Source organism: Solanum dulcamara, chromosome 3, assembly GCF_947179165.1.
Source record: "Solanum dulcamara chromosome 3, daSolDulc1.2, whole genome shotgun sequence".
Taxonomy (NCBI): domain Eukaryota; kingdom Viridiplantae; phylum Streptophyta; class Magnoliopsida; order Solanales; family Solanaceae; genus Solanum; species Solanum dulcamara.
In genome coordinates, this window is record NC_077239.1 from 79,045,409 (window position 1) to 79,063,483 (window position 18,075).

At 33.4% G+C, this 18,075-nt stretch overlaps 1 protein-coding gene across 2 annotated transcripts; it reads left to right on the forward strand.

Annotated features, from left to right (window-relative positions):
• The first annotated feature begins 4,602 nt into the window (after positions 1-4,602).
• Positions 4,603-11,081, forward strand: LOC129883174 (uncharacterized). Of its 2 annotated transcripts, XM_055957772.1 has the most exons (24): positions 4,603-5,020; positions 5,863-6,080; positions 6,342-6,447; positions 6,560-6,661; positions 6,795-6,854; positions 6,956-7,031; positions 7,141-7,288; positions 7,627-7,750; positions 7,830-8,010; positions 8,231-8,259; positions 8,361-8,509; positions 8,596-8,695; positions 8,775-8,870; positions 8,941-8,996; positions 9,081-9,204; positions 9,347-9,409; positions 9,526-9,585; positions 9,668-9,829; positions 9,955-10,028; positions 10,125-10,218; positions 10,294-10,430; positions 10,514-10,594; positions 10,667-10,772; positions 10,882-11,081. In XM_055957772.1, the coding sequence occupies exons 1-24, from the start codon at positions 4,847-4,849 to the stop codon at positions 10,951-10,953; spliced, it is 2,592 nt and encodes an 863-aa protein (XP_055813747.1). In that variant the 5' UTR covers positions 4,603-4,846; the 3' UTR covers positions 10,954-11,081. The 2 variants fall into 2 exon arrangements, with proteins under 2 accessions (XP_055813747.1, XP_055813748.1); XM_055957773.1 differs by lacking the exons at positions 4,603-5,020; positions 5,863-6,080; positions 6,342-6,447; ... (2 more) ...; positions 6,956-7,031; positions 7,141-7,288 and having other exon boundaries at positions 7,634-7,750; positions 7,846-8,010.
• Positions 11,082-18,075: the final 6,994 nt, after the last annotated feature.

Here is an 18,075-nt window from a genome sequence, read left to right on the forward strand (position 1 = left end):
AGCCCAATTCAATTCCAAAAGCTAGCTCATGAGTGGGGGATTGTCCAAGTCCATATAAGGAATCCAATTTCCCATCCCTCTACCGATATGGGACCTTCAAATATCGTAATGACATTTTCTTTTTTTGCATAATTGTTAGTAGTAATTAGGGAAATTTACATAGATATACTATATTAAAAAAAATATTTACTATTTATAAAAAGTACTCTTCTAATTAATTTTTACTAGTAATTACTAGTTGCAAATAATGCCTACCCTCGGTGGTTAGGCATAATTGTCCTCCCTACTCATATGCAGATTTGGATTAGTTGACTGAATATGAAGGATCAATCAAGTAAAATTTTGATTAGCATTCAATATAAATAATGTAATTATACAAGTAATCAAATATATATGTCTACATATATTTATATCACAAAATTATTTTCTACATATCGAAGCCAAACATATATAACTTATAGTAAGGGTAGTAAACAAAATCTCATTTCTTCCATTCTTTTTAGGAAAAAAAATCAAATTTTAATGCAATTATTAATTAATGGAATGTGGGTGGGGGTGGGGGCGGGGGAGAGAGACTAATTCCACAATTTTTAGATGAATTTACCCGGTTTTAAAATTTAAATATGATTAAAATTGTGGTTACAAAATTTAATTTAACCCGTTATATTTATATTTATTAAATATTCCTTATTGTTTTGATAAATTGTCCAGATTCAAATTATTTCTTAATTAAATTGGCCAGATGCAAAAAAAATAAAAAATAGAATACTTCACAAAATGAGTGTATTTAATAACTTGACCTAACAGACTATTACGTTTAGATATAGCCGTCCTAAGCCTTGTTATCCTAACTTCTAGAAGGATTAATTATTAAAGCTAGATGACGGTGTGCTTCTAGATGAAATGCAAAATAAGGTTCCGTACCATAGATCCTTGTGGTCGAACCCTTCACCAGACCCTGTACACAGCGGTAACTTAGTGCACCGGACTGCCCTTTTAATTTATGATTTGCATTGAATGTACAGAGTTAGCACTAGACCGTTCTCTTGTAGTAAAAAGAAAGGCTAAAAATGATCTTTAAAATATTAGGAATAGTATTATCAATTTTTCCATTGGCTTCCCTTGTCCGAGTGTACATAGGAAGAGAGAGAACATGAAATGAGATCTCTTTGTTAGTTAAAAGAAAATGACATTTTTAAAACTCTTATAAAAAGACCACAGTGTAGATATTGAATTTTTTTAGGACTCTACAAGGCGAGTTCTATTTCAATTAGAATTTTTTGGAGACTACTCTACTCTAAATCCTAATCAATGCTCATATAAAGGATATTTCCTTTAAAAAATATCTTGACGTAACACCCGAACCGTCTTTAATTAGGATCAGAAGAAATCGCAAGAAAACTAACTCAATTGGATCCCACAATCCCGCTAGAGCGGGATAGCCCCGCCATAGCTGCGCCACTCTAGCGAGAATCCTGTCGCCAGAGCGGGAGAACGTGGTCAGAACTTAAGTCACGATTTTCTTATTTCTCCCAGTTCTTTCAAGGGTAAGTGAGAGGTGGGAGTTACTGCAAAAACTCTCCAAAAGGCTATTTCTGACTTGAAAAGTGAAAGGAAAGGAATCTCAGCACTAGAAGGTTTCCAATTTATAGAATTCAGGCCTATCTTGTCCGTCGGACATCTGGAATCAGGGATTGGAGCCCATTATCTCTCCACAGTTGCTTGGCACCCAGGTAGGCTAGGCTTCTCTTATTTGAGTAGTTAAATTTATACCTATTGCGCAGTATAAAAAGGAATTTAACGAGAGATTGCATGAATAGACTTTTGTTCACTGGTCAAGGGTAGGAATTTCGAGTGTTGTTGGTGGGTTAACGGAAAGTGATTTGGGTAAGAAAATTATTTTAACAATTTTGGGTAGTTAAAGGTGATATTGTCACATTTAGACCTGTGTATCGATAAATGCTATAATTATACGCACCTTGGTAGGAAAATATGAGAAGAATCATAATAAAACTTAGGGGTTAACAACGTTTCTTGATTGAGTGCAAGATCTAAGTAATTTAATATGCATTATTCTATCTGCCTATTGAATTATAATTATGTATCTGTTATTGTGAGGATCGGGTGTCACGTTCCGACATGTTATTGAATTGGGTATCTATTTCGACACATTGGTAGATTTAGTGTCATGTTTCAATACATTCCTGAATTGGGTGTCACATTCCAACACATATATGGCTGAGTTTAGGTCTCATGAGAGGTCCAAGTGTGTGTATGGGTGGTCCCATGAGAAGACCCAATGATATCTATAAACTATGTAATAGTGAGTGCAGTTGTTAATGAACTAGGGAAAAAAGGCTTATAAAAGAGCCCGTGATTTTGTGGTATGTTATTAGTAAAGGACTGTGAGACAGTATAGACTCATTCGTGGGTAAGATGGTGGACCTGGTTAGGCCACGTTGAGATATGTGTGATGTTCTATATCTTCAGCTTTAAATGTAGAGGTTTTTTATTAGCAGAGGGTTGTTCTCATTGGAGTTTCAGTTAGTAATAGTGGTTGTAGTAGTGGTCATATAGAAATCGGAGTTAGTTATGAGGTGTGGTGTTGAGATGCCTAGGTCCATAGGTTGTAAGGCAACTGGGTCAAGACTAGTGATAAGTTGTGTGGAACCATTGAGTGACTAAGGTGGGAATAAATAGTTTACTAGCACATTTGTAAGCCGGAGTTGGTAGTGGAACCATGGTTAGTAAAGAGGTGAATACATATAAGTGTGGGAATAAATAGTTTACTAGCAGGTTGAGGTGGATAGGTTTGAAAGTTTAATAGTTTATGATCTCTCTTATTTTCCTGTTTATATATTATATGGTGGGTATTAGATTGATCGATGATGGCTACCAGTACGTGTTGTCTGTACTGATACTACTTTTGTTATGCCACTTGGCATAGTCTGATTGCAGGATCAGTAGAGTTCCCTAGGTAAAGGCGAAGATGATCTTCCGGCAGCTCCTACCTTTCCTTTCCTGTGGTGGGAACTGTCTTTTCATTTGTCTAATGTCCTGTTTCTGTAGGACTCTTGTACCTGTTTTAGATCAGCATCCTTGGGGAGAGGGTTTTTAAATCGGAGTCTTGTATGAAACTACCTGGCTCCATGCCGAACAACAACAACAACATATCCATAATAGTCATTAGGAGTGTACATAGACCGGATTGGTTCGGATTTTTTACAAATCAAACCAAATCATTTGTGTCGGGTTATTAAATCTATAAACCAAACCAATAAAAGTCGGGTTGTTCGATATCAATTTTTCTCGGGTTTTTTCGAGTTTTTCGGGTTTCTTGGATTTTTTCGGGTTTTTTGGATTTTTTTGGGTTTCTCGGATTTTTCATAGTATCTAATAAAAAGCATAGAACAGTGCTTCTTAAAAATAGTTCTAATACAAAATATCAACATAAAAGATGGATGCAGAACATTGTTTGAAGTTTTAACTTTATAATATAACTTTATAAGATGAGATTTTTTTTTGTATATTATTTAGATGAGCTTCTCAAGTCCAAATCTAAATGTAAGAAAGAAAACAAAAATTATGAAAAAAAAAATTAAAAATATTTATAAATTACATTTTAATAAATATTATTATGTATAACATAATTTAAAAGTAGTATATCTATAATCGGGTCAGTTTGGGTTCGGTTTGACTTTTTTTAGTTAAAACCAAACCAATCCTATAATGGTCGGGTTTTTTTTCCAAACACCAAACTAAGTCAAACCAAACCACTAGTCGGTTTTTTTTTCCGGTTTGGTTCGATTTGTCGGTTTGGTGCGGTTTATCGATTTGCCCTGTACAGCCCTAATAGTCACACAAAATAGAGGAGAATAGATATTTTATCTATATTTCAAAAATAATATAATTATTTTTAATAAACCCTCACTGAAAAATATGTGTAATGCTAATAATGAAAATTGAAGAGTACGCAAGTGTGACAATGAAAATAATCCAAAATCCAAATGGTCTCCTTTTTCAATTGCAAAAAACGTTTCCCTTTGTGTGCAGGTGAGATTTTGTGCAAATTAATTAAAATATGTTCCAAAGATTGTTAGGCAAGGATTAAAGTCCCCTATAATATATGTGGTGTACAAATATAATTTTTAATTTTTTTTGTGATGCAATATAACGTGGTAAATAAAATAATAAATAAAAGAATTAAAAGTGATTAAAAAAAAGTTCACGTTTTTTAATAAGACTTTTAAATCCTTATATATATGGTATTCTTAGATATAATATTTATTTTAACATCAAATTGTTATATTTTAATCAATTTTATATATAATTTTAGGGATAATAATTATTATACCCAAAAAAAACTATTTATGATTGAATATTCATTACTTTTATACTTCTTATTTTTAACTATCAAGCAGTTTTGTTGTATCTTTTACTTCTTGATACCATCAAAGTATATTATACTCTGATATCAAACAGTTTTGTTGTATCTATTCTTTTTTGATATCATCATAATATATACTTTGATGACATAAAAAAAATAGCGTTTCGACGAAATTATTAGATAGTATCAAAAAGCAACATGGGACCCCTTTCTCACTGTTTCCTTTTTCAGTAAAGCAGAGTGAGCAGCTTCTTTCTTTGCTACTGCTGGGGCACACTCTGTCTGTACTCTCACTCAGTTCTTGACATTTAAAATCTATGGTCTCCTCCACGCCACCTCTCGAGTCTCGACCACCCCCATGTCCCCCCACCCCCCAGCACCTTCACTCCTATTTAATCACCTCCTCTGATCTTCATTGTTATTGCAATTGCAATATTGAAGCTAAAGTGACCAAAAAAAATGAAAGTAGCAGTGGTTGGGGCAGGAATAAGTGGACTAGTTGCTGCATATGAATTGGCAAAATCTGGGGTCAAAGTTGTCATTTATGAAAAGGAAAATTATATCGGTGGCCATGCTAAGACCGTTACCGTCAATGGCGTTGATCTTGACCTTGGCTTTATGGTCTTCAATCGGGTAAGTATAAGTATTTTTTAGCTTAATTACGCGTTTGGTAAACATGCATGTTCATGTTGTATTGTTATTAAGAGACTTAAAGGTTGTTCAAATATTTAAATTATCTAGATAGTTGTGTTATTTTTTGTCCAGGGTCGTTACACGATCAACAACGTCATCTGACTTATGTTCTTCTTGTATCATTCTGATTGAATGACTATAAAATTACGTCGATCTTTCAAATTAGATAAATTCAGATGATTCTAGGAAAAATTATGTTAAATTATATCTTGTGAATATAAGATAAAAGAAATACTTATGAACACCTAGATAAATTTAGCACGACTTATCAGTTAGTAATTCAAACATAACTGATATTTCATCTCGATTCAAATTAAAGTCTGAATTGCATGGCCAAACGAGCCCTTAGTTTATCACCTATAGCATCTTGTAATTTTTGATAGCTGGAATTATTTCTGCAATAAATGTCAAAAAAATGCTTTAGAAAATATCAGAAAAAGAAGCCTAAAAAAGTACTATATGATGAATGTTAAACTCAGTATAATGATCAGTTAACTAATAGTATTATTATTTCAAAAAGTCGTCTTTCTTCTTGATTCCAATTTTTATCAACAAAGAAAAAAACTTTCTAAGATAATACAATTATTAGTTGAGTGAGTATTTGAAATCAACTTCAGTTTTGATCTATTCTTAGTAGAGAACTACATAGATAGTTCTGTCTTCACTTTCTGCAATACGAGTTCAATCAAATTCCTACTATTTCTTCTCTTTCAGGCATTAAATTGGAAATATTTGTAGCTAGAGCTGTTGTAACCCCATCTTGTGGATGCTGTACTTGACAGGTAACTTATCCAAACATGATGGAATTTTTTGAGTGCCTTGGAGTTGATTTGGAGATGTCTGATATCTCATTCTCAGTGAGCTTAGACCAAGGCCGTGGTTGCGAATGGGGTACTCGAAATGGATTCTCTAGTTTGTTTGCGCAGAAGAAGAATGTCTTGAATCCGTATTTTTGGCAAATGATTAGAGAAATTAGCAGATTCAAGCAGGATGTCACAAGGTACCAGTAACTTATTTATCTTTGTATGTGAATTCATACCAGTAGTACATTACATTTCATGTTGATTTATTATTCTTTGAGCAATTTGTTGATTTTCTGATCTCATTAGAAATTTAGAGCACAGAGTCTTCATTATTGTTCATTTTATGGAAATGTACCAAATTGTTCTGTTTTGTGCATTTTCTTTGTTTATGTGTCAAGAAAAGAGCTATCTTCAATGAAGTTTGTTTCATCATGAATATGTTTCTCACTACATTGCAGTTACCTGGAAGCATTGGACAACAATCCTGACATTGATCGCAGTGATACTTTAGGACATTTTATTCAAGCACATGGCTATTCGGAGTTATTTCGGAAGGCTTATCTGGTGACGCTTCTGTTTGTTCTTGTTATTGATTTTGATACTTGTATTTGGCCTTTTAGTTCATTCAAAAGATCGATTAATCTTGCAACAAGCAACTCAGACATATGTTTCACAGGTTCCAATATGTGCTTCAGTTTGGTCCTGCCCCTCGGAAGAAGTAATGGGCTTTTCTGCTTATTCCATTCTTTCATTTTGTCGCGACCACCATCTTCTGCAGGTCTTTATTCTCTTACCTACTGTTCAGTTAGAATACTTTGTAGGTAGATTATAGCCTATAATTGAATGTGTTGCATGCAAGATATACTGAATTTTATGTTGTGTCTATGGTGCTTTTGTTTGTTTCTTTACAGCTCTATGGTCTCCCTCAATTGCTCACTATAAGAAGGCGATCACATACATATGTAAACAAGGTGATTTATTTTTCATAGTTACCAATTTTCACTTTTTTGCAAGTATTTGTTAAGCATGGATCATCGTTGAGAGTGCTTTGATGGGGCATTAATGAATGCAGGTTAAGGAGGAGCTTGAGAAAAGAGGCTGCCAAATAAGAACTGGTTGTGAAGTAAATTCTGTATCGACAAATGAAGGTGGTCTAGCTTGGTTTTTATTTATGTCTTCTTGCAAGAGTACGCTGTGTCCTTTATTTTTGCTATCACATAGTCCAGATTCTAAGTGTAAAAGAAAGAGCCCTTGCAGATTGTACCATAGCTTGCAATGATGGTGCCATAGAAGTATATGACGGATGCATAATCGCTGTACATGCATCAGATACTCTGAAAATGTTAGGCAAAGAGGCAACATATGATGAAACAAGAATACTGGGGGCTTTCCAGTATGTGTATAGGTACTAATTTATTTTTTCTTCGTATAAGAAAAGGTAAGAAAATATAGCCATGTTTGTATTCGTGCTTTAGTAAAGTTCGGTTAAAATGAATGTTTTAATGGTGGCTGGTTTTAGTCAATTAACAGCGACAACCTTCTAGATTTCTGAGCTAATATGAAAATGGTACTGGAAGCCCAAGATTAAAATAGTTAGTAATTCCGCTTCTAAAATTCTAGCCACGACCATGAGCTCTACTTAAAGGGAAGAATATCATGTTGAAATGGTACATCTTCTTTGTCCAGTCTTAATAAGATGTGTGATGTCAAAATGCAAAATCATTTTCTCTTCCTCTATGACAGTGATACTTTCCTTCATCATGACAAAACGTTCCTGCCTCGTGACCCGGCAGCATGGAGTGTTTGTAACTTTCTTGGAACCATGAATAATAGAGGATGTATAACATATTGGCTCAATATAATCCAGGTGTGTTATAGAAAGTAGAAGATAATGTTCTTCAGTGAGGAGTCTTTTCTCTTAACTTATGAACTGTCTAAACTTACAGAATCTTGGTGAATCAGAGCTGCCTTATCTCGTAACACTCAATCCTCCTCACCCACCAGAGCATACGTTGCTTAAATGGAGAACAAGCCACCCAGTCCCCTCAGTGGCTGCATCAAAAGCTTCACATGAGCTACATCAAATCCAAGGGAAGAGAGGAATATGGTTTTGTGGAGAATATCAAGGTATGAATCTGTTTCTTTATGCAGAGTGTTGAGAGTTTTTTGAAGTTGAAGATAGTGCTATCGTGCATTAGTCTGCTGTTGGACGTCAACTATGTTCAATTTGAGAACCAGTTCCGCTAAGGTTAAAGGAAAGCTATGTGTAACACTTGTAGTGCATAGACTTTAAGTTTTACTTTGTGTTTCACTACTTATTGATGTGTATTTATTGCAATACTTTCAGGCTATGACCTCCATGAGAATGGACTAAAGGTAGTACTACTTCTGCTAATAAAGATTTTAACTTACTCTGAAAACAATTTGGAGTCTTTTGCAGCTTTTGTGGATGATTATCTCTCTTTGCTCCTCCTCAGGCTGGTGTGGTTGCTGCATATGGGATGCTTAGAAGGAATTGTAGTATTCTAAACAACCCAAAGCATATAATACCAACATGGCCTGAAACTGGAGCACGCCTCCTCGTTAGTAGATTTTTCAAAAGTTACATTCAAACAGGATGCATAATGTGAGTGATGATAGTTTCATCTTGTTATTACTTGAAGATTTCCTAGTCTCTTTTCTGATAATAATTTTACATGTTTCGATATACAGCTTGTTAGAAGGAGGTACAATTTTCACCTTCCACGGAACAGATAGGAAATGCTCTCTCAAAGTTTCTCTTACAGTTCATAGTATGCAGTTTTACTGGAAGGTAACTTGAAATTTTTTTTTTGCCCCTTCAACTTATCAAAAGAAGACTCAGAAAACAAGTTCTGTGACATCTCTTACAGGTTGCAACTCAAGCTGACCTAGGCCTTGCTGATGCTTTTATTCATGGGGATTTTTCATTCGCTGATAAGAATGAAGGTCTTCTTAATCTTATCATGGTGAGGGGATGGCTCGATATCTTTGTGAATAGCTTTTGGTTGGTTCTTAGCTTCCCTATTTTTGTTGCAGATATTTATTGCAAACGGAGAATTGAAAGCATCTATTAAACCAACTAGCAAGAAAAGGTAAAATCGTTCACTGACCTGAAATCAAGAAACATGAGCTTATATATATATGTTAAAGTTCTTCATCGCTTTTTATGGCTCTAGAGGCTGGTGGACACCGGTACTTCTTACAGCAGCACTGTCATCTGCAAAGTACTTCTTTCGACATGTTTCAAACCAAAACACGCTGACTCAGGCTCGTAGGAATATCTCTCGCCATTATGACCTGGTAACTAATTAACTTGCATATTATATCACCCAAAGAATGTAGGGGAGGTGAAAGATCACTATTGAAATTAAAGTACTCAATCTTGGCCATATTTATGCCAGTTGCTAATGTGTATAATGGTTTGATTTTATTTTTTTTCCAGAGTAATGAACTTTTCTCACTCTTTCTGGATGAAACAATGACATACTCATGCGCAATTTTCAAGGTTAGCTCTCAAAACTTTTAAAATGCTTGCCACTTTTTTCTTCGTATGTTAAGCTACATTTCCTGTTCTTTAATCTCATTCCACGGTGATCTAGTTTTCTTTCTTACTTTTTCTAGAGTGAGGATGAAGACCTGAAAGATGCACAGCTGAGAAAGATTAATGTTCTCATTAAAAAGGTATGTCATCAACTAAGTAAGAATCGTCAGTGTTGCTACATAAATTTCAGGCATAACTTGATTCTGCTTCTGTTCTATTTAGGCAAAAATTAGCAAGGAACATCACATTTTAGAGATTGGATTTGGTTGGGGAAGTTTTGCTGTGGAAGTTATCAAGCAAACAGGATGTAAATATACTGGTATAACACTCTCGGAGCAGCAACATGAGTATGCACAGTTGAGAGTTGAGCGTGCAGGCCTTCAGGTATAGTACTTACAATATCTATGGAAAATCAAATTTTTCTAGATTAACATGAGAAGATTCAAATCCGAGCAACTTTAAAGCTATGATTATCTATTAATATCCGATTCAATGAAACTTTTTCATAGGATCAAATAACATTTCTCCTATGTGACTATCGCCAAATCCCAAATAAGGATAAATATGACAGAATTATATCAATGTGAGGTTTTATCCATTATCACTCTGCATCTTGACATATTGTATTACCTACTACATGTCGAGCCAGTGTTATAATTGTTCCAATTATCATTTTCAGCGGGATGATAGAACATGTTGGTCATGATTACATGGAGGAATTCTTTACTTGCTGTGAATCTGCACTAACAGAAAATGGACTTCTAGTTCTGCAGGTAAATTGATTATAGTCACCCTAATACATTCCACTTTGTTATATTTTTCTCTTCACAAGTGTTGGCTTTCTTTAGTTCATTTCAATGCCAGATGGGAGTTATGAAGAATACAGGAATAGCGCGGGCTTCATAAAAGAGTATATATTCCCAGGTGGATGTTTGCCCGCACTAAGTCGAGTAACATCAGCCATGGCTGTTGCATCAAGACTATGGTAACAAGGAGTTCATTTTGTGCTTGTCACTTTTTCAAAAGCATTTCTTTCTGAAAGTATTTGATAAAATGATATAAATACAGTGTAGTGCACCTGGAAGAGATAGGAATTCATTACTACCAAACACTGAGATGTTGGCGAAAAAACTTCCTGAATAATAAAAGGTAACAAAACTAAAATAAGTACATAGCCTTCTATTCTGATACTTGACCATTGATATATAACTGTGTTATTAGCCAAATTCGTGCTATGGGATTCGATGACATGTTCATCAGGACATGGGAGTACTACTTTGACTACTGTGCTGCTGGATTCAAAACACGTACAATAGGAGATTATCAGGTATGGTGATAAATCCTTGAAAATACGCGTTTATTCCATTTTCTAAGAGAAATTGTCTCATCAAATTTGAGAAGTAAAACAAATCAATGTTTTGCTTCTATTGTTGTAGATTGTATTCTCAAGACCAGGCAATGTTGCAGTTTTTGATGATCCTTACAATGGTGTGCCTTCAGCATTTTAGGCGTACGCAGATCTTATCCCCTGCTTTTATGAAGTAGATAGGTTGTAACCGAATTCCGATAGCTAATCAAGTCATATGTGTTATTCAGTGAACTCTTTGCAATTATCAATTACAAGTTATTTATGGAATTTACTATTTAAAATAAGAAAAGGAGATATTGATAATTTTAATTTGAGAATTCAATTGTTGTAAACATAATAAATTTCCTGTAGTTTTACCCGTCTAAGGAACTCCAATAAAGAAGTTACTATCAACCGGTCAAGTCTTCAGAAATAACATGTCTATCTCATAAAAATAGGAATTACCAAGTCAGATTTGCATACATCTTACTCTTTCAAGACCGTCTAACAACAATAGTGTAAATCAGATATTTTTTTATCTCTATCTCTAAAAGGTGTTATAAAGTTACAACATTGATACTTGAGGGTTTTCAAATTTTAATTAACCCCTCCTTTCAATAGTTCAACTTGCCAATCTGTTTTAGCACATTATTTTTTAACGAATAAAATAAAAAAGACATCCACGTAAATGGTGAAACTAGCTATAACGCATTAAATATCCTGCCTACGAAGTACGTTTACATGAATGAAATTCCTCTTTTTTCTTACAACTCAAAATTTAGTGAGCTCTCAACATAAATAAAATAAAAAATCAAATCGGACAAATTAAGTTAGACTTTTCCATTTTTTATTTTTTTTTGACTTTTCCTTATTCTTGATTTGGCACTTGGAACTCTAGTTTACCAAGTGTAGTGATAGGTTTTCATCATGCCACGATGCTATTAAAGTCCCTTGCAAAATGTGGTTCAAAAATGTGTGTATTGCCTTTTCTTTTATTTGGTCAAGTTGGACAAAATCGAAATGACTTTACAAAATACATGTGTTACGAACTTTACAGCAAAATTACATTTTATAATTTAATGTGATTGTCTCATATAATTTCTTAATTTAATTATTCAAGTCTGAAAATTTATTATGGTCTTCTCGTATTTATTAACTCAAACTTCATTCTTCTAACATAAAGTTACATATTAGCCTCACTCTTAATACTCATATTTATCATTAATTTCCTTATAAATAGAAATTGAAACTATATTATTTCTCCACCTTAAAAGGAGGGATTGAAGAAAATTAAAGAAGACCTTAGGGTGTGTTTGGCATGGAGACAAAATGTTTTCATGTAACACAAGTATGATTTTTTGCTTATTTTTTAATGTTCGGTAACTATGAAAAAAAAAATATCATTTCAAGAGTATTTATATGTAGTCTAACAAAATATTATGGGGGTTGGAATGAGGTAGGAGTCGGGATTCGGGGGAGGAATGGTCAAGGGGTGGGGTGTTGAGTGAATGAATGGTTAGGAAACAGACAATGAACTTGAAATGTTGAAAAATATTTTCTTCCATACCAATATGAAGGAAAACAATTTTGGAAAATTATTTTTATTAAAAAATAAGTGATTTTCGCACTTATTTCCCAAAGAAAATGTGTACAAATTAATTAATTTCTGGAAAGTTATGACAAAGTCAAAATGACTTTGTCTACAACAACAAAACATTCGTCACTTTGACTAATATATTGCCTGCTCTATATTATTGTAGTGTAAGTTTAAGTTTTATACACACAATTTTTTACACTATTAGGTTAATTATTTAAATAATATTTATAAGTAGAAAATATGAAATTTAAAATCTTAACAATAAGGTATACTATCTAATTCAATATATAAAGATGATCAGATTAATATAAAATCTATTAATTACATGGTATATTAATCTATATATTTCTTCATTAGTATTATCATTTAAAACTTTCTAACAATCAACCGCTCAAAAAGGCTTTTATTTGGTTTCTCCCATATATAATCCAAACACCAATAGGTCATCTTCTTCTTTTTTTTTCCGAATATATCAACTCTCTGACGATTATCTTTTTTTTTTTAGAAGTTTTGAAGCAGCGATAAAATTATTTTTGTGTGATTATAGGTTATCGTAAATTCGAGCTATGAAATAGTCATTCATATTTATATTAGGATAGATTATCTATATCACACCCTTTAAAATACAATCTTTTCCCAAACTCTGCTAACACGGGATGTATTATAAATCGGACAACTCGTTTAGTCTATCTCTAGCTATATCACAAGGTGTTGCTAAATTAGAACTCAAGTCACCCTTTAGAAATTCTGAATCTTACAAAATTAGCTAGCGTTTAACTATGGATTCTCAAATATTTTTGAAAAATCAGATTTAGGGGAAGTAAATTTGGATTGAAGTTTCAAAAAATATGTTCGATTATAGGTTTTCAAAACTTATCTCAGGTCTTCTTCTTTTCTTTTTTTGAAAAACAAGAAATATGAAATTATGCCCATAAGTTCTAAACGCTAGCTATAAAAAATACCCACAAACATACTTTCTCTAATCCCAAATTTTGTAGAATCTTCATGGATGACATTCACTATAATTATCAAAATCAATAATTCTATATACATATAAGTTTGACACAATTATTATTTTATAATGAACTAAATAATACATTATCCTAAAATCATAAAATAATATTTTAATAAAAACGGCTAATAACAGTGCAATTACTAGCCACTACAATTCGTCATTTTTCAATTTAATTACAAAAATCCATCCGTGCAAGAAAAAAAAAGGTAGGAAATGAAAGATCTCATATATTGACAAAGATTTAAAAATTTCGGGAAAAATTTATACATTACAAACAAATATTATTCAATGTAAGAGATAAGAGATCTTATATATTGGCAAGGGTTCACAAATCTGGAGAAAAAAATACAAATCAAGCAAAACAAATTTGAAGTAAATTCATACAAATCAACCAAAATAAATCTGAAGTATATAGTGGATAAAGTTTTTTTTATGAAATATAATTTTTTTTGGCAAGTTTCAAAATTCAAAAAGAACGCAACATTATATCTTGATTAAGTAACATGTTTGAAGAAAAATTTGGAATTTGAAACATAATCTCCCAAAACTAAATAATTTCCATGTCCAAAATTTTGCATAAATTAGAGAAAAATGTGTTCCGTTGGAAAATTTATCTCTTTGATAAGTCACTATCGTCGAAGACGTGGTTTAATTTGAGAATGCAGATTAATAGTAGAGTTAATGAATGGTTAAATCACACTTAATAAGAAGTAATTAATTAAACACGTCATTGTTATGCATTAATATGACAAAAAAAATTGGTAAATTGGATGTGCAGTACGACATTAATCGACACAATTAAATTGAGTGACTCTTTCCATTTACAAATTAATTTTAATTTTGAGAGTGCACGTATGGACACCTCAAATTGATAGATGATTTAACAAATTTGAGAGTGCACATCTTTTTCAACCGATAATAAGAGTTTTACAAAAGTAGAGTCTAGAAAGATAGTGTACGCAGGCCATATCACAAACTCCTAAGGTAGAGAGGTAGTTTCTAGAAAATGAAAGCAGTAATTAAAAGAAAAGATGATTGCGTAAAGAAATGTTGGGATCGAAAATAATTAGGTGTCATAAGGAAGCTAGCAACGCAAACCTCAAAAAACCATGAGTAAGAAGACAAACAAGAAATATACCAAAAGAGACACAAACATTTAACGTGATTCGGTCAACCAACCTACATCCACAAGAGAAAATGAGCAATTCACTATAAATATGAGAGTACAAAATATCGAGAGAAATAACCTCACATAATTCACTCAGAATAAAAAGAGGTTCACACAATGATAACATATCACTTGTGTCTTATAATTTGTCCCCCCACATAAAACTCTCAAAGCCCTTAGGACTACATTGTGAATGCTGGTATATTAGAAGGAATGAGTCTCTATTTATAGAGTCATAAACTTTTTCCTATAAGAAAAAGGACTATTGAGAAGTTTATGTTTTCCTTTTAAGAAAAGAAAAACCCAATTATACTAGGAAAGTCAGGGCAAACACCCAACAATTCTCCCTCTTGGCCTGAATTTCCGACAAAATAAATTTGTTCCATCTTCTTTACATAATGTTCAACAGGTTGCATTTCTATCTTCAAAATCTCTTCTGCAAAATCTATGTCTCGACACAGAGAACTTCTCTAAAAAAAATTCCCAACAAAAACCTCCATTACTGTCAAAAAAGGTTATGGCTAGAATTGAACCCACCAAGATGAACACCCATTTTTGACCTCGCTTTGATACCACTTGTTATGACGGAAGGATGCAAACCCAAAAACAGAGAAAATAAATAAAACCAAATTTAACGTGGAAAAACCCTTCAAACCGAAGGTAACAACCACGGGAACACCGAAATCTGAATTGCTCCACTATAACAATAAGAGAGATACAAATATTCTCCTAAATTGCTACACAACAATTGTCATGCAAGGAGAAGCAATAGCTACACCAACAAAAGTAATACGAAGAAAAGTCACCCAAAATAGAGCTATTGTTCGGGACCTAAAACGAAATATTTTTGACCTCCAAATTCGATCTCCACCATTCCAATCAAACACTAAGATGTTAGGAACACTCAGTAAAAATTTCAGCCCGATCCAAAGATTAATGAATCGAAAACGCAATTTGAAGGTTGCTGGTCGGAGAGGCAAAACTGCCGCGGAAAATACCCTTTTCTCGAAAGCAGAATTTGTTAAAGAAACTCAAAGATTTTCCCAAGAATCTGGTAGAGTATTAAGAAATCAAAGTCCTTGTATTTCATCATCAAAATTGACACTCATTCCTGACGGCTGATCAAAAACACCTTGAAAATTATTTATGTGATCAAGAATAGGACTGCCCTCCTTGTATTTAAAGGTCGTCAATTGCTTTAGCAAAAATAACTTGTTATTGCCAGTTTTTGAAGTGTAAAGCGTCTCCAACTTTTCCCACAATGTTCTAGAATGTGTCTCATTCACAATATGGTTGTGAACATTATCTTCAACCCATTGCCTTATATATATACATACTTGTTGGTGCTCAAAATCCTAATTTTTATCTGTCACATTATCGGGTTTATGAGCAGCGAAAATGGAAAGATGTCTTTTTTTAACGAACAGTAAATCTTTCATCTTGCTCTTCCATATGTTGTAGTTACTCCCATTTAAACACATCATCTTGTTCATATTCTCCTCTATAAAAAATCATTGATAGACAATCAAGTCTCTAATATAACTTGTTAGGATCGAAAATAATTAGGTGTCATGCAGAAGCTAGCAACGCAAACCTCGAATGAGCATGAGTAAAAAGACAAACAAGAAATATATCAAAAGAGACACGAATATTTAACGTGGTTCGGTCAACCGACATACATCCACAAGAGGAGATGAAATTTACACAATTCACTCGGAATAAAAAAAAGTTCACACAAGTGATAACGTATAACTTGTGTTTCACAATTTCTCCCCCATACAAAACTCTCAAAGCCCCTTAGGACTACATTGTGAAGGCTGGTATGTTAGAAGGAATGAGCCTCTATTTATAGAGTCATAAACTTTTTCCTACAAGAAAAATGTATCACGTCCTGGGAGGATACCCTAGATGTGGCCGGCACTCAAAAACCATTACTGGCTCCCAAACGAACCACTTAACCTGATCACACATCCGTTCATTCATTCAATCAGCGGAAGACTTAAAATAAAGAGGTGATTAAGTAGGCAACTCAAATCAACAATCTAGCTCAAGGAAGAAACGTCATGGGCCAACAAGTCTAACTCGAATCTTTGTCATTAAATAGTCTGACAATAACAATTCAAGGAAATAAAATACTCAATCGACCCATCACTTTCTAATCTATGAAGCCTCTATCACTACTATTTAATTGGTGCCAATGACAGGTTCATGGCTACCTTAAATCAGAATGAAAAAACTAAACTCATCATAAGAATAACACAAGTACAATCCTCCGAATGTTGTGGAAGGACTCACTAATAAGCTGAGTGTGAACAGATCCCCAACGGTGCGCCTATTGATGATCTCTTAAACTTGTCTCTGCATCATGAAATGTGCAGGTCCAAATGGACTTCAGTACGTGGAATGTACGAATATGTAATATGACGAAATGAAACATATATTAAGGTAGAATAATATAAGTCCAAATATCTCAAATCAGAAAAATAAGAGAGACTTAATCAAGGTGTCATAAGTCTAAAGTAAGAATGCGGTTTAGACAAAGACCAATCATATACAATCCATTCCAATCATGTACAATTCAATCCAATCCGATCCAATCCAATCATATATAATCTGATCCAATCCAATCATATACAATCTGATTCAATCCAATTACATACAATTCGATTCAATCTAATCACACCATCCAATTCAATCCAATCATATACAATCCGATTCAATCTAATCATACCATCCGATCCAATCCAATCATATACAATCTGATCCAATCCAATCATATACAATCTGATCTAATACAATCATATACAATCCAATTCAATCTAGTCACATCATCCAATCCAATCATATACTCAACGAATAAAGTCAAAGGACTCAACCTAATAGACACGTGAGTTAGAATTTAGAAATATTTTACAAATCGACTAAATCATCTACAATACCAATCAAATCAATCAACCAAGTATTCAATCAACTCAATAATAAACTCAAAGGACTCAACTCAACAAATATGCAAATTAGAATTTAGCAATGTTTTGCAATTCGACTCAATCATTAACAATCTCAATCAAACCAATCATATCATGCACAATCCACTCAATTTGGGAGTTTCTCTAACCGACAAACATCACCTATGAGCCAGTGATGTACAACAAGTCGACGTTGTTGCCACGTTCGTCCATACTTTGTAGGGTATGAATGAATCAACCAATTATGGATTCATCAATCAATCAAGTCCTATCATTTCAGGATAATGAAATAGGAAAACATTCAACTTTAACGGTCCAATCCCTTACTACGTTGGCTATGTAGTTCATGAGATTCGAGTGTGGACTATACTCTTACTAGTTCGGTGCTGAATCCTCCTCCCAAGACTCAATATGTTCATATCTATCAGGTGAGTAAAATACTCAAAATACTCATTAAGTCTCTTTGGACTTAGTTTCAAATCAACTCATTTAGTCTTATTGGACTCTTTTCAAAACTCAATCAATCTGGTCTCTTT

Bases quoted from the DNA above. Each gene is read 5' to 3' on its own strand.
- LOC129883174 (XM_055957772.1), top strand. From the start codon at position 4,847: ATGAAAGTAGCAGTGGTTGGGGCAGGAATAAGTGGACTAGTTGCTGCA. The intron at 6,855-6,955 runs GTGATTTATTTT...TAATGAATGCAG, and splicing joins CACATACATATGTAAACAAG to GTTAAGGAGGAGCTTGAGAA. The intron at 10,029-10,124 runs GTGAGGTTTTAT...TATCATTTTCAG, and splicing joins TATGACAGAATTATATCAAT to CGGGATGATAGAACATGTTG.